This window comes from Chiloscyllium plagiosum, unplaced genomic scaffold (genome assembly GCF_037043375.1).
Source record: "Chiloscyllium plagiosum isolate Xiang-an unplaced genomic scaffold, Cpla_swu_hap1 HiC_scaffold_34, whole genome shotgun sequence".
Classification (NCBI taxonomy): Eukaryota; Metazoa; Chordata; class Chondrichthyes; order Orectolobiformes; family Hemiscylliidae; genus Chiloscyllium; species Chiloscyllium plagiosum.
Genome location: NW_028270172.1, coordinates 4,105,605 through 4,128,667, shown reverse-complemented (window position 1 = coordinate 4,128,667; position 23,063 = coordinate 4,105,605). Strand labels below are relative to the sequence as shown.

Sequence of the window (23,063 nt, the reverse complement as noted above, 5' to 3'; positions counted from 1 at the left end):
TGCATGAGTTCTGAAGGAGCCTTTCATGACCTCATACAGTACAGTAGACGAAGCATGAGCCAAATTATGCACAGCAAGATCCAACAGACAGCAGCATCTGATAATGGCTGAGAAATCAGAATGGCAGATGATGCAGGTACAAAAGGCGTGTCCTGTCACAAGACATTAACCCAGGCCTTGCAGCTCTGACGTTAAACTAATGCCTAGTCTGCCAGCTTTAAGCATTGGCCTTGTTTGCTGAAACTATTAAATTTCAGATATGAAACAGTCACCCAAGCTGATTACCTTATAGGATCTGAGGTAGAGAACACCTGCAGGATAGATTGGGAGATAATAGAGAATCCCTATAGTGTGGAAACAGGTCCTTCGGCTCAACAAGTCTACACCGACCCTCCGAAGAGTAACCCATCCAGTTCCGTTCCCTTACCTTATTACTCTACATTTACCCCTGACTAATGCATCTATCCTACACATCCCTGAACACTATGGGTAACTTAGCATGGCCAATCCACCTAACCTGCACATCTTTGGACTGTGGGAGGAAATCAGAGCAGCCGGAGCAAACCCATGCAGACATGGGGAGAGTGTGCAAACTCCACACAGACAGTCGCCCAAGGTTGGAATCGAACCTAGGTCCCTGGTATTGTGAGGTAGCAGTACTAACCACTGAGCCACCGTGTCTAGTGATTGTAACGTGGTCAATCAGGTGGGCTATTAATCTGGTCCAATCAGGGAGCCCTGGCTGATAGATAAGAACAGGAGAGTTTGCCACCTGGCGGTGGAGATCCCCAGTGGAGGGCTCTCTACGCGGGAGTCCTCCCCCTTTCTCTCGGGGATCTGGGGTGGAGGGTGCTGCACGCAGCGGTCCCCTGCAATTGCAGATTGCGGTGGTTCACGGACTCCCAGCCCCACTGCTTGTTCTGTGGCGCTGGGGAGTCCGTGGACCACGTGTATATTGGGTGTGGGCATTTGCACTCCCTTTTTGATTTTCTCAAAAACCTTCTCCTCTGCTTTTGGCTGCACTTCAGTCCCATGCTCCTGATCTTTGGGCACCCAGTATGGAGGAGGGAGGGCAGGTCTGAAGACCTCCTCGTGGGTCTGTTCCTGGGCCTGGCCAAACTGGCCATCAACAGGTCGAGGTAGCGGGCTGTGGAAGATGTCGTTAGGGCCGACTACCTGCCCCTCTTCCGCAGTTACGTTAGAGCCCGGGTGTCCTTGGAGAAGGAGCATGCGGTCTCCACCAACACCCTGGAGTTGTTCAGGGAGAGGTGGGCGCCGCAGGAAGTGGAGTGCATTATTTCACCCTCCAACTCTATTTTGATATAACCCCTGCCCTCTCCTTCACTGTTTGATCATGTAGCATTGCCCTTTGATGTGAAGGGCACTGCTTATCACTGGCCACTTGGGTGTTTCTTTTTTTTTACCCTGACATCCTGTTCACTCGGAGAGCTGGCTCTGAGTTAGCAAGATCAGTGTCAAAGATACTCCATATGTAAATGAAGGGGGACTTGGTGACAGGATACTGACCCTTGTGGAGTTATTTCAGAGTGGATGGGGAGAGGTGAACTGGATGGGTGGGCGACGCTATGCAAATTGTAGATGCAGAGCTGGGTGAAGGAGAGGACTTCTGGACTGGTAACAGCTGCCACAGGGCTGTTGTGGTTCTAGGATGACCATACCTACTTTTGGTAACTTCATCGTTATGGAGAAGAACCGGAAAAACTGTGGATGCTGGAAAACCACAACATCAAAGGACAACAGAATCAGAAATTGCTGGAAAATCTCAACAGATATGGCAGCATCGTTGGAGAGAAATCAGGATGTTGTTGGAAATGGAGGCGGGTGAAACTAGTTTGGGAACAGGGTCAGCATGGACTAGTTGGACTGAATGATCTGTTTCTGTGCTGAAAGGCTTTCTATGACTCTCTGCTGCCAGATGGAATGAAAATGAATAGTTGGTTTCATTTTCAGTCTATGACTGTCCCTTTAAATATTGCTGATGTGTCTGTCACATTTGGTGAGAGGATCAAAAACAGCCCTCAGTTCACCAATTAACATGTTCAGAAGGGACTCAGGCTCATTTAAAGCAGTTGTCATTCTGGGGCAGATGGAGCTGGAGAGATAGTACTCTGAAGTTGGCTGCTCAGATCCAATTAATTTTTATTCCCAACACTGTAATGACGGTGATCATTATATCTCTGAATATAATCCCAGTGATGTTGATTAAGAATACGTGATGATACCATATGTGGAGTACTGTGCACAGTGTTAGTCTCATTATTTAATAAAGAATGCAAATATATTGGAATCAGTTCAAGGAAAGCTTACTAAACTAAAATTGGAATGGGTGGGTTTTGTGCTGAGGAAAGGCTAGCCCAGCTCAACTTGTATCTTCCACAGTTTAGATTAGGTGACAGGATTGAAACATAAGATCCTGAAGAGACAAAAGCAAAAGTTGCTGGAAAAAGCTTAGCAGGTCTGGCAACATCCATGGAGAGAAATCAGAGTTAATGTTTCAGGTCCGGTGACCCTTCATCAGAACTGATCCAATTGAGTCTTGACAGAGTGGAGATGGAAAGCTTGGTTCATTTTATGTGATATTCTAGAAGTAGGGGTAGAGAAACAGAAATTGCTGGAAAAACTCAGCAGGAACCGCAGCAGCTGCAGAGAGAAAGCAGAGTGAATGTTTTGGGTCTTTTTCTGAAGAAAGGTCTCTGGATCCTCCTGAGGTTTTCCAGCAATTTCTGCTTGTGTTTCCAATTCCCAGCATCTGCAGTTCTTTGTTTTTCTCTGTTTAGTCTCGAACTGGGTAGGGGTGGAGGTCACTGTTTAAAAAGGGTCTCGCCATTGGCGACAGTATTATTGACCAGACCAGACACCCCCTCCAATTATTGTAAGAACCATTTTCAACCCTAACTTTTTCTTATTTTAAAGGCAGATGTGAAGTGTGTATTCCAGATGTGATGTAGTTGGTCAAACTACTCAATGTTAAGCAAAACACAATTTATTTAAACCGCATAGTTAAAATACAAACAAAAGAAAAAGGAATTAGGATATCTTTGTTGGAAAACTTATCCAAATAATAGATAAAGTATCAATTATTCCAGTATAATAACATCCCATAAACACACTCCTTGGCAAAAAGGCAATTTCGGACACAGATTCTCACATGCAGTTCTCCAGTCCAGGAGGAAGAAACATCCAGAGAAGATTTGGTGACTGTAGCAACCAAGAGACATTCACTGAAGCTGAAAACTCTTTTGTGATCCCAAACAGCTTCCGATGTTACTGTCAAAAAAGCCAAACCCAGAAACTGGATCAGTGAGAGCGGGACACACCCATTCAGGCTGCTTCCATTGTTCTAACTTTAAAAAAAAAACTCAAGGCGTTACTTTGAAGCTGGCTTCAAAGCTGGCTTCAAAGTAGCCAGTTCGGCACCTCTGCCTTTACAACCTCTCTTCAAAACAAAAAGATCAAAATAACCTTTTAAAGTCATAACTCTGTCACAACAGAGAAGAAGAGAACTTTTTCTCCCTGAGAGGGTTAGGTCATTAGACTTCTCTTCCTCTCAAAAGGCTGTGGAAACATGATCTTTGAGTAGTTTCTTTTAATAGCAGAGACAGTCTGATAAGCAAAGGGATGAAAGGTTATCAGAGCTAAACAGGAGTGTGGATTAATCAGATTAGCTGTGACCTTCTCAAACAGCAGAACAGGCTTAAAGACCACTCTTAGTCTGAATTCATGTGTCCGTATGTGGACTTCATTACTGGACATCACTATTCTCCTAAAAATGATTCACAGGTATTATAGAGTCATAGAGATGTACAGCACAGTTTTTGGTTCAAATTGTCTATGTCAAACAGATATCCTAATGTAATCGAGCCCTATTTGCGAACATTTGGCCCATATCCATCTGAACCCTTCCTGTTTACATACCCATCCAGATGCCTTTTAAATGTTGTAATTGTACTAGCCTCCACCACTTCCTCTGGGAGCTCATTCCATACAGGCATTACCCTCTGCATGAAGAGGTTGCCCCTTAGGTCTCTTTTTTGCATCTTTCCCCTCTCACCCTAAACCTATGCCTTCTAGTTCTTGACTCTGCTAGCCTGGGAAAAGACCTTCTGGATCAGTGGTGCTGGAAGAGCACAGCAATTCAGGCAGCATCCGAGGACAGGCAAAATCGACGTTTCGGGCAAAAGCCCTTCATCAGGAATAAAGCTATTTACCCTACCCATGCCCCTCACGTTCACTGGAAAGAGTAGAAAAGTCCTTGGGTTAACTTATCACATGAAAGTTGGCTGTACAGCCAAAGCTCAGTAGTGCACTTAACAGTCAACTTGTATTCAGTGTTGGCAAATTCTTTTGTCTGAAGAGCCTTATTAAATAAAATTGCCTTAAAATTATTTAAACACTATTGGGACTCAAAAGGTTAAAAACAATCAGCGGTACTAAACCAAAACTTAACTATTGCCAAGTCACAGGTAGAATGCTTAACATGCACATGTAATTTTCTTACACTTACAACATAAATCGAATTACATTTATGTTATAAAAAAAATCAAAGTTTTCATAGATCTAACTGAATTATCACATACTTTAAAAAAACCTATAATTTTACCACCTTTAAAACAAACCTTAATTTATGAGGCATAGATATAAACATTTTATTTCACAATTCACTGTTACTATTAAAATAGCTTTAATAGTTGCTTTCAGAGTAATTTTCATCTCAGATATATCAGAAATATTAATGATTGCAAATATGAGATTTATTTCTCAGACCAATGGCATTATCTATGACCACAGTATGTCTATGCAATTCAAGCAGGTTTTTCTGCAGATTTGATGTTTTTCATTATTTACTCATGGGACATGGGCATCACTAACTGGGCCAGCAGTTAATTGACCATTCCGAGTTACCCTTGAGAAGTGGTGGTGAGCTGCCCATTTGAACTGGTGTTGTCCATCTGCCATAGGGTCTATTCCTGATGAAGGGGTTTTGCCCAAAACGTCGATTTTCCTGCTCCTCGAATGCTGCCTGAACTGCTGTGCCTTTCCAGCACCACTCTAATCTAGACTTATGCCGTAGGTTGACCTGTAATGCCATTAGGGAGGGAGTTCCAGGATTTTGACCCAGCAATAGTGAAGGAATGGCGATATATTTCCAGATCAGAATGGCGATCGGCTTAGAGAGGAACTTGAAAGTGGGGGTGTTCCAATTTTTTGCTGCCCTTGTTCTTCGAGATGGAGATGGTCATGTGTTTGGAAAGTGCTGTCAAAAGGAGCCTTGGTGAACTTCTGCAGTGCATTTTGTAGATAGTACAGCTGCTGCTACTGAGAGTCGGTGGTGGAGGGATTGCATGATTGTGGATAGGATGCAAATCCAGTGGGCTGCTTTATCCTGGATGGTGTCAAATTTTTGAGTGTTGTTGGAACCACCCCATCCAGGCAAGTGGGGAGTATTCCATCACATCCTAACTTGTGCTTTGTAGATGGTTTAGGGATTTTATTTTGTAATTAAAGCAACTATTTGAGGTGTAACATAATGATATTTTTTACTTTCCTTGAATTTATTTTAAAAGCCTTTTTCATGTTGAGGGGATCCAATTGGAAAGGTTGGGAGCTATACATGTGATGTTAAAGAACTCCCACGTGGTTCAGGAACCTAAGCCATCACCTTTTGCTGGCTGCAAAATAGTCTTAATACACAAGACCTCCTGAGTCAGAGGTGAGAATACTACCACTAAATCACGTTGCACATTGATAAACACAGTGAAAAAATATTTAGTTAGACAATTATTTAGTTAAGTTGATCTTTGGGTGATTTTTTTTATTGTCATTTAACCATTTCATTTCCAATTAGTATCATTTCTCATTTGAATCTTTAAGCTCCCTCTCCCCAGGCAATTCTGTAGCCCAGGGTAATGAATCTTGATCAGATATTAACAAAGTCTGATAGTCTTCAAAAGACAAAATGATGCACCTTTATTAAATCATGTCTTTAAGAACTGTTCAAAACAGACCATAATTTGTGCTTTGTAGATGGTTTAGGGATTTTATTTTGTAATTAAAGCAACTATTTGAGGTGTAACATAATGATATTTTTTACTTTCCTTGAATTTATTTTGACTGACTTTCAACCACTCCTTTACCTTCTCACATTTACTTTATTGAATTCACAGCAAAGGTGAAACCTTTCCCATTAATGACTTCCAGCTTATAAATCAACAACAGCAAATATTTATTATTCACATTATTATTCTTGAGAGGAACTGAGATAAGTTCCCTGTGCCAGATGGGATTTGTCCTCGGATTCTCTAGGAAACCAGGGAGGAGATTGCCGAGTCTTTGCATTTGATCTTTACGTCATCATTGTCTACAGGAATAGTCCCAGAAGACTGAATGATAGCAAATATTGTCCCTTTGTTCAAGAAAGGGAGTAAAGACACCCTGATAATTGTAGGCCTGTGAGCCTTACTTTGGGTTGTGGATAAAGTGTTGGAAAAGGTTATAAGAGATAGGATTTATAAACATCTAGAAAGGAATAAGTTGATTAGTGACAGTCTACACAGTTTTGTGAAGGGTAGGTCATGTCTCACAAACCTTACTGAGTTTTTGAGAAGGTGACCAAGCAGGTAGATGAGGTTAAAGCAGTTGATGTGGTGTATATGGATTTAAGTAAGGCATTTGATAAGGTTCCCCATGGTAAGCTATTTCACAAAATGTGGAGGCATAGGACTGAGAATGATTTAGCGGTTTGGATCAGAAATTGGCTAGCTGAAAGAAGTCAGAGGGTGGTGATTGATGAGAAATGGTCATCCTCGAGTTTAGTTACTAGTGGTATACTGCAAGGATCTGTTTGGGGCCACTGCTGTTTGTCATTTTTATAAGTGACCTGGATGAGAACATAGAATGATGGGTTAATAAATTTGTGGATAATACTAAGGTTGGTAGAAGGATAACCTTGTAGGTTACAGAGGGATATCAATAAGCTGCAGAGCTGGGCTGAGAGGTGGCAAATGCAGTTTAATGCAGAAACGTGTGAGGTGATTCTCTTTGAAAGGAGTAACATGAATGCAGAGTACTGGGCTAATGGTAAGATTCTTGGTAGTATAGGTGAACAAAGAGATCTCGGTGTCCATGTAGATCCTTGACAGTTGCCACCCAGGTTGATAGGGTTGTTAAGAAAGCAAACGGTTGGTTAGCTTTTATTGGTAGAGGGATTGAGGTCATGTTTCAGCTGTACAAAACTCTGCTGCAGCCACACTTAGAGTATTGCATGCAGTTCTGGTCACCGTATTACTGGAATGTGGTAGAAGCTTTGGAAAGGTTTCAGTGGAGATTTACTAGGATGTTGCATTGTTTGGTGGGAAGGTCTTACAAGGAAAGGTTGAGAGACTTGATGCTGTTTTTGTTAGAGAGAAGAAGGTTGAGAGGTGACTTAATTGAGACATGTAAGATAATCATCGGGATAGAAAGGAGTGAGAGCCTTTTTTATCAAATGGTGATGGCTAGCATGAGGGGCATAGCTTTAAATTGAGGGGTGATAGATATAGGACATGTCAGAGGTAGTTTCTTTACTCAGAGTAGTAGGGGCATGGAATGCACTGACTTCAACAGTAGTAGAAGCGCCAACTTTAAGGCATTTAAATGGTCATTGGATAGTCATATGGACGAAAATGGAATAGCGTAGGTTAGATGGGCTTCAGATTGGTTTCACAGGTCAGTGTAACATCAAGGGCTGAAGGACCTGTACTGCGCTGTAATGTTCTTTCTTCTTGGAGCAAGATAAGAAGTATGAAGGGATACATAATATGTATAATGTAGCTGCAAATCAGGCGAATTTCTCACCAAAAACTAATCAAGGTGGAATAAGTAATTACTTCTATGTTGCCTGATGTTTTCACTGCAGAATCTCATCACTCAAATAAACTTATGAAAGAAATGTGTAACAGTAAATGTATTCAAAGTAAAAATCACATCAGAAAATATATTCAGCACTGCAAAAGTATCTCTTTTACAATTGTTATGCAAATACACATATCTACAATTGAAATAATATTGTATTCTGGATCAATTTGTTCTGGCAGTTTTCTCTTTTCTCTTGCAATGTATTCTCAAGGGGGAAAGGGCAAATGTTGCCTGTGCAGTGCCTGCATATGAGCCATGACCAATAATTTTATGATACACCTTTTTAACTTTTACAGCTCCTCGAGTCGCCATGTTACTCATTACTTATTTGCCACACAGATAAGATTAAAACATTTATTTTAACCTGGAAAGAAATGGTTTCCTTTTATGGCATACTTTATAAGATTTTTCTCAACCCTTCCTGTAAAATTTGGAAATCAAACTAAGCATTAAAATTTATTGAACAATGCGAATTAATACTTTTTTTCTCATGAAAATAAATGACATAAGTTGTTGCAGGCAAAAACTTCACTGGAGTAAAAATGTACTGTGATAAATGTAAATGCTACCCTGCTTCTCCCAGAACTGGTTTGCACTCATGAAAGGATTAATGTATTAAAAGAATCCTTTACTATCGTTGTCTTACAGTAATCATCAGAAATACGCAGTCACATTTAACTGCATTCAGGCTTTGCTAATCTTTTGCTGCTTTATGAATGAATGTTTGAAACCATTACTTTTAAAGCACTGAGTGATAGATAATAAAAGAAGATTCCTTGTGAAGGACTGGAATGTAATAGTGGACTTAAAAACCTTGTAATGCCTTATCTGTGTCTTCACACCATTTGTCATTTCACTGCTCAGCAGTTATCTTGAGCTTGTATAAAAATACCTTGCTCAGACTTATTGCAGACTCCTAATACTCAGCGATTACTAGAAGTACACAATAGTACAATAGACCTGCCTTCCATCATCTGAGGAAGCATAAAAACGTTGCATTATTGTGGTAACTTAAATGGTTCAGGGGAGCATCTCACCACCATGTGCTCAGGAACAACAAAGAGCAAGCATTAAATGTTGGCTTTGTCATTGACGCCAATGTTCCGTGATTGACTCTTGAAAGAAAAACCATGTTACAAAGCAGTAAGGGTCTTGTCATAACATTTCAATATGTACACTTTATTTTTCATTTGTTTCCTGTTTGTAACATTACAGACAACACAGCTGGAATCTTACCCAAGAGAAATGGTTACAGTCGCAGGCAGCTAGAGCTCTATTTCCTTCCAGTGGTGGTCTCAGACAGTGGTTACCCTGTACAAAGCAGCACAAACACACTGACTATTCGAGTCTGCGGATGTGATGTGGATGGTACTATCTTATCCTGCAATGTAGAAGCTATCTTCCTCCCAGTGGGCTTGAGCACAGAAGCACTGATAGCAATCTTGCTCTGCATCATTATACTCCTTGGTGAGTCAACCTCTGTATCATGCTATTATATTGAACGCTTAATTTTTTATTATGTGGATGTGCCGATGTTGGACTGGCGTGGACAAAGTTAAAAATCACACAGCACCAGATTATAGTCCAACACATTTATTTGGAAGCACTAGCTTTCAGACCACTGCTCCTTCATCAGGTAGCTCTGGAACAGGATCATAAAACTCAGAATTTATAGCAAAACATGACAGTGCCATGCAACTAAAACAATGTATTTAACAAACTTAGATTGTTGTTAAGTCTTTCATCTTTTCAAATGGGTTGCAGGCTTCAGTTCATTAATGTGTAACTCCCAGAACTTCTCTTAAGTCATATTCTCAAGATAACTTACAGTTTTATGAAAAAAGGTGGCATCTCAGTTCAGACAATGCATTAAACATCTGAGGTGAGAGTTTGTCTGCGTTGTTGCATAGCTCCCTTCATGAGTTCTGAACTTGGCTATTTCACAGTCAGGAGCTTTCAGCCTCAGATCTTTGGGTGACCATCCTCCAAGGCGGACTTTGGGAGACACAACAACATAGAGTGGCCAAGCAGAGGCTGATAGCCAAGTTTGGAACCCATGAGGATGGCCTCAACCGGGACCTTGGGTTCATGTCACACTACAGGTGACCCCACTGCACAATACACTTTCCCACACACACACTCTTACATACACACACACTCATGCAGACCCTCCCTAATACACATGCTCTCTTTCATACACACACATACACTCCCCACACTCTCACGTACACACACACCTTCTCACACACACACACTTTACCAAGCATGCACACACTCAAACACACACTCTCTCACGCAAACTCACACTTGCACAGACATACTCACATGCTCACACTCATTCTCTCTCATTCTCTCATGTGCGCACACACACATAGAAGTCTAAGGTGAATTTGCATTTGCAGAATTAAAACTTGCAGATACATTCTATTTTACTCAAAAAGCGCCCAATCTGCAGGTAGTCTTTCCATGTAATATTTTAAAAATAGAACCAGTCTGACTCAAGATTGGGATACAGACAGACTCAATCCTCATACCTTAAATGAATTGTCTGAGCTGTGATGTCACCTTTTGTTATAAAACATTAAGTTATCTCGAGAAGGTGACTTAAAAGAAGTTCTGGGATTTTCATATTAATGAACCAAAACCTGTAACCCATTCTCAAAGATGAAAGACTTAGCAGCAATCTAGATTTGCTGACGATATCATTTCAGTTGCATGATACTATAATCTTTTCCTACAAATTCTGTGTCTTATGATCCTGCTCCACAGCTACCTGATGAAGAAGCAGTGCTCGGAAGCTAGTGCTTCCAAATAAACCTATAAACCTATAACTTGGTGTTAATTGATAATTATTTACTATTATATTTTGTCAAAATTTGAAAGGGATTCTCCATTACCTGTAACATTCAGTAAGTTACAATTAAAATACCATTGGACATTAGGATTCTTAGGTTAGTCAATTGTATTTTGATACGGATCCTATCTAAAGTTCAGAGTTGCCATGGAAACTAAAGGTGGAATGAGGAATTGTCTGCCAAAACAGGCCAAAACATTATGTGTTTCCAAGATGGAATTAAATATAGTTTTTAGGGCTAAAGGGATCAAAAGTCTGGGTAGAAAATGAGAACAGGGAACTGAGTTGAGTGATCATCCATGATCATATTGAATGGTGCAGCAGGCTTAAAGGGCCAAATGGCCGAGTCACATTTCTATTTTCAATGTTTCTATGAATGGGAACAAATTGTACAGTTGACAGAGATACATAATAACTCAAGATAGGGCCTCAACAATCTGAGATCTTAATATCTGCCTTCTGGGAAATTAGAAATGGGCAATAAATGTGAGCTTAGTCAGTGACACCCTCATCCCGTTAAAGAATGTTAAAAAAGCCTTGCCATCTGAAACTTAAGGTGAGCCCATTTACACCATAACAATCCTCTCAGTCTCTGCAATTTCCTCAAGTCTCTAATCTTCCAAGATTTTTGCATTCTTCTTCTCAGTTTAGCATCTTCAGCATCCTCGATTTTAATCACTGCACTAATATCGTACATTTAGTTGCCTTGAATTCCCTCCCTTTACCTCCCTTAATCCTTTTTCCCCATTTCAGGCACTTCTTAAAATGTATCTCTTTGATCAGATTTTTCTGTGCTTGTATCAGTTGTTTCCTGTCGGATTTTATTTTCTAACCCTTCATCGAAGCATCTTGGAATGTTTCTCTTTATTCACTCATGGGGCATGGATATCATTAGCTGGCCAGCATCTTTTTTAAGTGCCTATTGCTAGTTGGCCCTTAAGAAAGGGTGGTAAGCTTCTTCTTGAACCACTGCAGTCCACACTCTTTAGATAGACTCACAATGTCCTTAGGGAGGGAATTCTAGGACTTTAAACCAGCTACAGTGAAGGCATAGTAGTATATTTCCAAGTCAGGATGATGAATGGTTTGGAGGTTAACTTGCAGGTGGTGGTTTTCCCATGTATGTGCTGCCTTTGGCCTTCTCGATGGAAGTGGTTGTGGTTTGGAACTTGCTGCCTAAGGATTGCTGGTGAATTCTGCAGTGCATCTTGTAGATAGTACACACTGCTGCTACTGAGCATCGGTGGTGAAGGGAGTGGATGCCTGTGGATGCAGTGTCTGTCAAGCAGGCTGCTTTGTCCTGGGTGGTGTCAAGCTAGAGTGTTGTTGGAGCTGCACTCATCCAGGCAAGTGGGGAATACTCAATCACACTCTATCCTCATGCCCTGTATATGTAAGACTGGCTTTGGGGATTCAGGATATGATTTACTCACCGCAGTGTTCCTGGCCTCTAACCTATTCTTGCAATCAATGTGTTTATGTGGTGAGTACATTTGAGTTTATGGACAATGGACATCCTGAGGATGTTGATTGTTGGGGTTTCAGCAATGGTAGCACCATTTGATACCAAGGGGTGGTGATTAGACTGTTTCTTATCAGAGCTGATCGGAGCTTGGCATTTATGTGGTGTGAATGTTATTCACTGATTCTCAGCCCAAGCCTGGATATTGTCCAGATCTTGTTGCATTTGAACATTGACTGTATCAGTGTCTGAGGAGTTGCAAGTGGTGCTGAACATTGTGTAATCATCGCTGAACATCCCCACTTCTGACCTTAATGAAGTAGCTGAAGATGATTGGGCCTAGGACATGACCCTGAGGAACTCTTGTAGAGATATCCTGGAGTTGAGCTGACCAACCTCCAAAAAATCACAACCACCTCCTAAAATACCAGTTATAACTCCTGGAGTGTTACGTTAATGGAGTCGTATAAACAGAAGTTATTGCTGCTGTCTCATTAATATGATATGAGTATCAGGAAACAGATCATGATTTTAATTCCATTTAAACACCCAGTGAAAGCTTTTTGGGTAGAATGCCAGTTAAAGTACTAGAAAAATGGAAAGATATCAGCTAGAAATTGATGGCTGTTATAGGGTGACGCAGCATAGAAACAGACCCTTCGGTCCAACTTCTCCCTGCCAACCAGGTTTCCCAAATGAAGCTAATCTTATTTGCCTGAGTTTGGCCTATATCCCTCTAAACCTTTCTTATATATGTACCTGTCCAAATATCTTTTAAACGTTGTAACTGTACCTCCCTCTACCACTTCTTCTAGCAATTCATTCCACATATGAAAAAGTTGCCAGTCAGGCCCTTAAACCCTCTAGTTTTGAAATCCCATACCCCGAAGAAGAAGACCTTTGTTGTTCACCCTAACTATGTTCCTCATGATTTTATAAACCTCTATAAGGTCACCCCTCAGCTTCCTATGCTCCAGGGAAAAAATGTCCTAACCTATCCAGCCTCTCCTTATAACTCAAACTCTCTTGTCCCAGTAACAGCCTTATAAATCTTTTCTGCACCAACTTAATATCATCCTAACGAATTTTGAGAAGATTTGTAGCTCAGGTTGAGGTTCTGTATGTAGGTTCACTCCCTGAGCTGGAAGGTTCATTTTCAGATGTTTCGTCACCACGCTAGGTAACATCATCAGTGAGCCTCCGGATGAAGCACTGGCAGCATGGCCCACTTTCTACTTATATTTTTAGATTTCCTTGGGTTGGTGATGTCATTTCCTGTTATTTTTCTTGGGGATGGTAAATGAGATCCAAGTCAATGTATTTGTTGATAGAGTTTTGGTTGGAATGCCATGCTTCTAGCAACTCTCGTGCATGTCTCTGTTTGGCTTATCCTAGGATGGATGTGCTGTCCCAGTTGAAGTGGTGTCCTTCCTCATCTGTATGTTACATATGTATGCCACCAGTGCCTCATCTGGAGTCTCATTGATGATGTTACCTAGTATGGTGATGAAACATCTGAAAACAAACCTTCCAGCTCAGTGAGCAAACCTACATCCCTAATAATATCCTTCTTATAGAAAAGCAACCAGAACTGTATTCACTACTCCAAAAGTACCCCATCAGTGTCCTGTACAGCCACAAGATGACATCCCAACTCCAGTACTCAATGTTCTGAAGGCAAGTATGCCTAATGCTTTCTTCATTGCCCTGTCTACCTGTGATGCCACTTTTAAGGAACTATGTATGAACCCCAAGGTCTCTCTGTTTCACAACACTCTCAAGGGTCTACCATTAACTGTGCAAGTCCTGCTCGGATTTGTTTTATCAAAATGCAAAACCTCTTGTTTATCTAAATTAAACTCCACCTGCCACTCTTCAGTCCGCTGGCCCAACCGATCAAGATCCCATTGTACTCCAGGATTACCTTCTTCATTGTCCACTATGCCCCCAATTTTGGTGTCATCTACTATTTTATGAGCCATGCTTGTTTATTCTCATCCAAATCATTTGTATAAATGACAAGCAACAGTTGACCCAGCACTGATCCCAATGGAACACCATTGGTCACAAGCCCCCAATTCAAACAAGCAATACTGTACCACCACCCGCTGTCTCCTATATCAAACCAATTTTGTATCCAGTTGACTGGGTCTCCCTTGATCCAATGTGATCTAACTTTACTAATTAGGAGACAGTGATGTCTACAGATGCTGGAGATCAGAATTGAGAGTGTATTGCTGGAAAAGGGTGTTCCTGAAGGTCTCTGGCCCAAAACGTCGATTTTCCTACTCATTGGATGCTGCCTGACCTGCTGTGCTTTTCGAGCGACACACTCTTAATTTTACTAATTAGTCTACCATGCAGAATCTTGTGAAAGACCTTGCTAAAGTCCATGTATTAAGTTCAGCAGTTGTGTCCCAAGCAAAAGGCTGAAAGATTCTTTAAGTGTCTGATTGGCAGCCATCTAAATCAACTCTTAGACAGTTTCTGGACATCTCCACTGCCTGTTTTATGCCGTCTCTGTTTACTTCAATTCTACACCTTCTCAGCTCAATAACTTTCAGCAGTCTCCCAGAACAGCATCAAAACACTTGCAGTTTTTTTTTTAATTTTTTTTGAAAAAGTCTTGATTAGCCAGCTTTAGGGAATTTCTTTAAGTCCATGATCATATCTACCACTTACCCCACCAAAGCCCCAACCTCAATATCAATTCCAACCCATCAGTGAAAATTCTTTTTTTCTAATTCATTCAAGGGATGAGGGCATTAATGGCCAGGCCAGCAGTTATTACCCATCGCTAATTGGCCAGAGGGTAGTTAAGTTTCAACCACATTGCTGTGGATCTGCAGTCACACGTAGGTCAGACCAAGTGAGGATGGCATTTCCTTCCCTAAAGGATATGAGTGAACCAGATGGGTGAAAGATAGTAAAACTCTCAAAACCTGTTTTTTACTCATTGCACTGCTGTGAGTGTATATTCACTAAGTGACTTGAGGCTATGCGGCATTCACAGTTTTTATTTAGTGAATAATTTGTTCTGAAATAAAAGTAAAATTTGTTTTATTTCAACAAGCACGTCTTATAATTTAGAATTACAACAGATACAAGCTCTGGCATCAATGTGTTATCTTTATAAGTGGAGTTGCAGGGTAGTGAAGAAGGTATTTGGTATGCTTACCTTTATTGTTTAGTGGATTGAGTATAGGAGTTCGGAAGTCATGTTGTAGGTGTACAGGACATTGGTTCAGCTATTTTTAGAATATTGCATTCCATTCTGCTCTCTCTGCTTTAGGAAAGATTAGATTAGATTCCCTACAGTGTGGAAACAGGCCCTTCAGCCCAACCAGTCCACACCGACCCTCTGAAGAGTAATCCTCCCAGACCCATTTCCCTCTGACTAATGCACCTAACACGATGGGCAATTTAGCATGGCCAATTCACCTGACCTGCACATCTTTGCGACTATGGGAGGAAACCGGAGCACCCGGAGGAAACCACGCAGACACAGGGAGAATGTGCAAACTCCACACAGACAGTCAGCCGAGGCTGGAATCGAACCTGGGACCCTACTGCTGTGAGACAGCAGTGCTAACCACTGACTACCATGCTGCCCTATGTTGTGAAAATTGAAAGGGTTCAGAAAAGATTTACAAGGATGTTGCCAGGGTTGGAGGATTTGAGCTACAGGGAGAAGCTGAATAAGCTAGGGCTATTTTCCCTGAAGCGCTGGAGACTGAGAAATGACTTTATAGAGGTTTATGAAATCATGAGGGGCATGGATAGGATAAACAGACAAAGTCTATTCCCAGGGTATGGAGTCCAAAACTAGAGGTCATGAGTTTAAGGTGAGGGGGGGGGAAAGACTTAAAAGGGACCAAAGGGGCAATTGTTTCACACAGAGGGTGGTGGGTGTATGGAATAAGCCACCAGAGGAATTGGTGGAGGCTGGTACAATTACAACATTTGAAAGGCATCTGGTACATGAATAGGAAGGGATTAAAGGGATATGGGCCAAGTGCTGGCAAATGGGACGAGATCAGTTTGAGGCATCTGGTCGGCATGGACGAGTTGGACTGAAGGGTCTGTTTTTGTACTGTACATCTCTATGACTCTATGTATCCTAACTAAGATAAGAAATCGGAATGCCAACACATTCTCTTACAGGAACCTTCTGAACTTTGCTGAGGAACAGCATGAGTGCTCACCATGGAGACCTTTACAACCTTTGTTTCCTCACTGTTACTCCTGAAAAGTGGTTCCTTAGAAATAAATACTCAAACACTTATGCTAAAATATTGACCATTTCAGGGAATTTACCAATAGAACATTGCTCCAACTTTTATCATACAAACCTTTCAGATTGATGCAAAGCTGTCAATTTTTAGTAATGACTTTTGTGGAAATTCAAATTAACAATTAATATTTCTATTATTAAAACAACAACAGGGAAATTTGCCACATCTTTTGATACTCTGAAATGAATTTATATTTAATATATTTATATATATAATATATTATTACATATAAAAATATATGTTTGTATTCAGTAAACTGCTTTTTAAGAGAGATGATTGTCATGAGAATTTAAAACTTCTGCCACTCTGTCTCCACAAGTTCAGTGGGCGGAAGAAACAGAATACAGAAATGACTGATGTCTTACCATCTGTTCTCTGTTCCTGGCAAATTTCAGTTATGCCCAGGTCTTCTGATGAACATGTGGTGTCGGAATGGGACATGCTTTGAAGTTACACTCAAATGTTATTAAGAACATAAACTGTAGCTAAAGGTCTCAGAGCATCAACTTGTCGAGTAAACTTGCACTGTATTGAAATGTTCTTTACTCAGCCACAATGGGAATATCAGACATTGGTGATAAGCAATGAGAAAAATGAGAACAATAGTGTGATTCAACCAGAGAGATCATCACAAGCAAATGGCCAAGGTTAATTGATGAATTATGAGGGCTGACATTTCTGACAAAGAAAACAGAAATCCCCTCTGCAGCAGGTCAGCTGAGACTTACATGGAAAATATTCCTAGGAGTGTAGTCAGAAATATTGGGTTAACTTGGGACAGCACAGAGCATTGGTTCAGAATGATTAGAGAGTGACCAATTTTCTGTCCAATTCAATGAAGGACAGGAGGTTGTTCAATCTCAGTGATGGTTCTACATTCGCACACAGAATCTCCGTGTGTACTGGTGATAGTTGAAAAGGGTGGCGATGGAAAAGCACAGCAGGTTAAGCAGCATCCAAGGTGCAGGAGCGTCGACATTTCGGGCATAAGCTCTTTGTCAGGAATTATTCCCGATGAAGGGTTTATGCCTGAAATGTCGGCTCTCCTGTTCCTCAAATGCTGCCTGACCTACTGTGCTTTTCCAGCACCACCCTTTTTGAATCTGATCTCCTGCATCTTTAGCCCTCACTTTCTCCCTGGACTGGTGATATAATATGACTAATGAATGTCTGCCAAGTACTTAAGCATTCAGACACAATTTAATCACTTCAATGTTTCTATGTGTTTCAATCCTGATGAAATCCCATTTAATTTTAACCCCAGCTCTTACATTTGAAAACCACATGAAGCAATTGAAATTGTATCCTATAAAATGCTAACAACTTCTGGATTGTATTTGCATCCAGTTGATGGGAACTTGGAAGCAAGAGTAGGCTATTCAGCACCTCAAACCTGTTCTGCCATTCAATGACATCATGGGTGATCTGTGGCCTAACACCAAAAACCTAGTTAGAGACAAACAAAATGGCAGAATGCTGGAATCCAAAGTAGACAAGCAGGACGCTGGAAGAACGCAGCAAGCCAGGCAGCATCAGGAGGTAGAGAAGTCAACATTTTGGGTATAATCCTTCTTCAACACTGGTCTTATACCCAAAATGTTGACTTCTCCACATTCTGATGCTGCCTGGCTTATTGTGTTCTTCCAGCCTCCTGTTTGTCTAACTCCATATATCTGTTTTTGGCCCATATCCCTTAATACCTTTGCTTAACAAGAAATTTATTGATCTCAGATTTAAAATTTAAAATCAGTAACAAAATTTAGCTTTTCTGATTAGAATATTTGATGTTTAAAACAAAGCTAAAATGAATTTTTAAATTTGCTCCAATTTTCACAGTGATTGTGGTGCTGTTTGTGGCATTGAGAAGGCAAAGGAAAAAGGAGATCTGTATGACATCGAAAGAAGATATCAGAGACAATGTAATCAGTTATGATGATGAAGGAGGTGGTGAGGAGGACACCCAGGCTTTTGACATCAGCACCCTGAGGAAACCTGACTTGATAGAGGATGTGCAGTTGCGCAGAGACGTCAAGCCAGAAAGCCACCATCCGCAGCGGCAGACCATCATAATACAAAACCACACGGACATTAGAGACTTCATCGATCAGAGAGTGCAGGAGAATGATGCAGATCCCAGTGCACCTCCTTATGATTCCCTGGTGACATACGCTTATGAAGGAAACTGCTCGATAGCTGAATCACTCAGCTCCTTGGATTCAGTTCCCACAGACACAGATCAGGATTACGATTACCTCACTAACTGGGGGCCTCGCTTTAAAAAACTTGCAGATCTTTATTCTCCAGAGAAAACTAACAGCCAACAAAGTAATACCGAACGACAGTAAATTTGAAGTTTGGCAAATTTAAGGACAAGTTGACTTTTGTCTTTTTTTTAAAAGAAAGAATGGCTGCCATTGTTACCCGCTCTGTCAACTTATTGTTTTACTGTGAGATAGTTTTATTAGGTACCACAAAGATTGGATCATTGTGAAATTGGAGAGAGGCTGGCTGGTGCAGTGTCTTTGAAATGTTTTGGCCATGCAATTGTAAGTGAAAAGGAAAACAAAAAAGCTGCAGGTTTTTCTGTAACCTTAACTGAAGTGCCTCAAAGAACTCTAAACACTGCAGATGTTTATGCTCTCCAGTAAGAGTGTCAGTTTTTATTATACAACTAAAAGGTGTTCTTAACTTGAATTAAATCACATTTACTTCAATAAAAGAAGCAATGGAGTAGATTTAGGTGTTTGTGTTAATAATATTGATTTTTGTTTTGGACATGACCTCTACAACTAAGAAAAACATTGATGCCTAATGAGCACATGTTATCCTCCTCAACATTTTCCTCTCTGGGGCCTCTGTGTATCTCTTCCTGTCAAACACATTCATGCTGTTGGAAATCCATGACAGGTACCATAACGGATTTCACCATGAGTCCTGTCAATCTGCTATGTGATGAACTGACAAGAAATTTATTATAAAGGAATGGAATTGGATCTGACAGTTTTTTCCCCTGTCAAGTTTTATATCTGAGAGTGAACTAACGTTACAATTGAAAGTAATGTCAGTCACAACATTATGAAAGATCTCAAAACCCTTTGATGTATAGCCCAAAATGCTATTGCTAAAATTACTTTGCAGCCAGTAAAAAATTAAAGCATTGTGTATTAATCCTGAATTATTTTGTATCTTTGTAAAAGACTTTTTTTTACCTCCTGCAGAGATACAGATGGAAGTAATGCCAGGGGCTCAGAGCTCAGAGCATGGAGCTCATTCCTGCAGCCAGATTCTCTGAACTGTGAGAAAACAAAAAAGAATTTACACATTTACACTTGGGGTCTTGGAGCCAATCCTCGGGCTGTCCCACTGAAGTCTCCAAACAACACAACTGCCTCGAAGGATGAGGAATTCAATTCCCAACTACTTGTCATGTCATGATCCATAATTTGAACTTCTGACCTAGAGGGTCAGTTCATTACACTAAAGTATAAAATACAGGACAGGATACTGATAGATGGGGCCCCTGAAAGACAAATGTAAGCTGTATGTAGCCTGTAGCCAGGGAGAATAATAGTTTCATAGAATTTATGAAAGAGGCCCTCCAGCATTCAATTTTGCACTGACAAAATAACTAATCCAGATTTACACTAGACTCACTTTCCAGCACTTGGTACACAGCATTGAATATTGTGATATTGCAAATGCTTATCCAAGTTCTGTGATGAACAATACAGATAAAGAATATCAATGATGTAGTCAGTCAGGTCCTGACAGGTGTCTGTGAACTTAACCCACAACTGAGCAATGAAACCGTTTGAAGATAATCTGATATAATGATGTTCATGATGAATATTGACCACAGACCACAATGTAGGGAACTCTCCTGCTTTTCCTCTGACAGTACAGTTGGACCCAAAAGTATTGGTATAACCTTGGTTTAACATCTCATTCAGATATCAGCACCTTGGACAGCGGAGTGTTCCCACTGCCATCTGACTGGAGATGAGTGAGAACGCTCTGAATTCATGAGATTCACATGAAGGTCATGGCCAACAGGTTACCAGATCGGAACTTGCTGTGAATATAATACCTCAGGTGCTTGCTGCAAATTTCAAAAAGGAAGAATCAACCACAGAATCACACAATTGTTTAAGTGCCGAAGAAGGCCAGTCAACCTATTGTCTCTGTATGTCTCTTTGTATGAGCATCTTCACTGAGTGCCATCCTCTTGTAACCCTGCACATTGTTTCTCAATAAACATTCAGCTAATGCTTGGAAGGATTTTTTTAGATTAGATTACATTACAGTGTGGAAACAAGCCCTTCAGCCCAACAAATCCACACCGACCCGCCGAAGCGCAACCCACCCATGCCCCTACATTTACCCCTTACCTAATACTACAGGCAATTTAGCATAGCCAATTCACCTGACCTGCACATCTTTGGACTGTGGGAGGAAACCGGAGCACCCGGAGGAAACCCACGCAGACACGGGGAGAACGTGCAAACTCCACACAGTCAGTCGCCTGAGGTGGGAATTGAACCCGGGTCTCAGGCGCTGTGAGGCAGCAGTGCTAACCACTGTGCCAACGTGCCGCCCACCGTGCCGCTGTTGAGAATATTTTAATTTAACCTGCCTCCATCACACTTATAGGCAGTGCACTCCAGATCCTAACTACGCACTAGCTTAGAAATATTTTTTCTTGGTTTTTGAATTTGGTCCTTTGCAGAGCACTTTAAACATGTGCCCTACTGTTCCTGAAGCTTTATAAGTGGAAAGTTTCTCCCTATTTACTCTATCCAGCACCTTATGATTATGAATGCTTCTATCTCATTCCCTCTTTGCCTTCTGTTTTCCAAGAATAGATGCACCCTCTCCAAATAACCCTCCAAATGAATTGCTTCATCATTGGAAACATTTTAACAAATCTGTTCTGTGCTATCTCTTTCTTCTTATTCTTCGTAAAGTGTGGTGCCATGAACTACACACACTACTGCAGCTGAGGTCTAACACCTGCCTTATACAGGTTCACCATTATCTCCCTGCTCTTGTACTCTATGTCCCTATTACTAAAGCTTATGGTGCTGAAGGTTTTAATAATTGCTTTCTCAATCTGTCCTGCTACCTTCAATATTATATATGTATAAACCCCGGTCCCCCTGTCCCTGCATCACTTTTAGAATGTTACCTTTTGATTTAGGTTGTCCCTTCATGTTCCTTCCATCAAAATGTAATACTTCTTTGCGTGAACTCTGTCTGTCACCTGCCTGCCCTCTCCAGCAACTTGTCTGTGTATCTTTGGATTTCTACAATGTCCTCTGCACAGTTGACAGGACCTCCCAAGGTTTGTATTATCTACAAAGTTTGAAATTGTTCCCTGCGTACGTTGATCTAGATTATTAATGTAAATCAGGAAAAGCACGAATCCCAGTACTAACCTCTGGGAACTTCGCTCCAAACCTGCTGCCAGCCCGAAAAGTATTCATCAGCAATTTACACTCTGTTCATGGATTTTTTAATGCAGGAGGAAGACTGTGAAACACCTGGAATGGAGCCACAGAGAATCCTGCTCCATTGAATGCCTAGGATATTGGTGCAGTAGCTGGAGTGTTCAACCGGGGAGGGGGCGATAATTCAAACAGTGGGTGGTGGTTCACAGTGCACTATATTAGATGAACACTGATCACCAACCCCCACCTTCCTCTCCATTAAACGACTCTTCCACAAGTCTCCCATTGGAACTGGGAATTGGGTTGGGGGGAAGGTGGAGTTTAACTGGTGGTTGTACCGATAAGGGAATATCTTACTCAGCTATGTTAATAATGCCTTCTTTGCTGCTCCTTTTGATATAGATTCCCTACAGTATTGAAACAGGCCCTTCTGCCCAACAAGTCCACACCGACCCTCCAAAGAGTAAACCACCCAGACCCACTCCCCTGCCCTATATTTACTAATTGACTAATGCACCTGACACTATGGGCAATTTGCATGGCCAATTCACTTAACCTGCACATCTTTGGATTGTGGGAGGAAACCAGAGCAAACCCATGCAGACACGGGGAGAATGTTCAAACTCCACACAGACAGTCACCCGATGTGGGATTTGAACCCAGGCACCTGGTGCAGTGAGGCAGCAGTGCTAACCACTGAGCCACCGTGCCACCCCACATTTGCTATTGTGATGTGTGAATGATTGTGTACATTTGGATCAACAACCTGGTCCTGATGCGAAACTAACTGAGGTAGGGATAACATGTTTCCCTCAAATAGACCTCTCCCCTGGCTATGCCATTCACCTCTATCCTCACACCCAGAATCTTATTACCAAATCTTATCTTGGTCTGTCTGTCACAACCCTCATTTACCCTCATTTCTCCCACTGCCAAGCTATGTACTGTGCCAACGTTCATACTGTGATAATTACTTTGCTCTCAGCCTATTGTTGACTGACTTCTCATCCTTTGATAATTTCAAACGCCAACTCAATTTATTATATTCATTCCTCTGAGTTCACCATCTCCCAATCCGCATTCTTTTCCTG

The 23,063-nt window shown here is 41.2% G+C and overlaps 1 protein-coding gene across 5 annotated transcripts in view; it reads left to right on the top strand.

Annotated features, from left to right (window-relative positions):
- Positions 1 to 20,731, top strand: part of LOC122564562 (cadherin-12-like) — a 623,768-nt gene extending 603,037 nt beyond the window's left edge. For all 5 annotated transcript variants that reach the window (XM_043719639.2, XM_043719638.2, XM_087978475.1 and 2 more), the window contains exons 11-12: positions 9,130 to 9,381; positions 18,362 to 20,731. In XM_043719639.2, coding sequence (XP_043575574.2) covers positions 9,130 to 9,381; positions 18,362 to 18,870 — 761 coding nt within the window. In that variant the 3' untranslated portion in view covers positions 18,871 to 20,731. The remainder of the gene's footprint in view (positions 1 to 9,129; positions 9,382 to 18,361) is intronic.
- Positions 20,732 to 23,063: the final 2,332 nt, after the last annotated feature.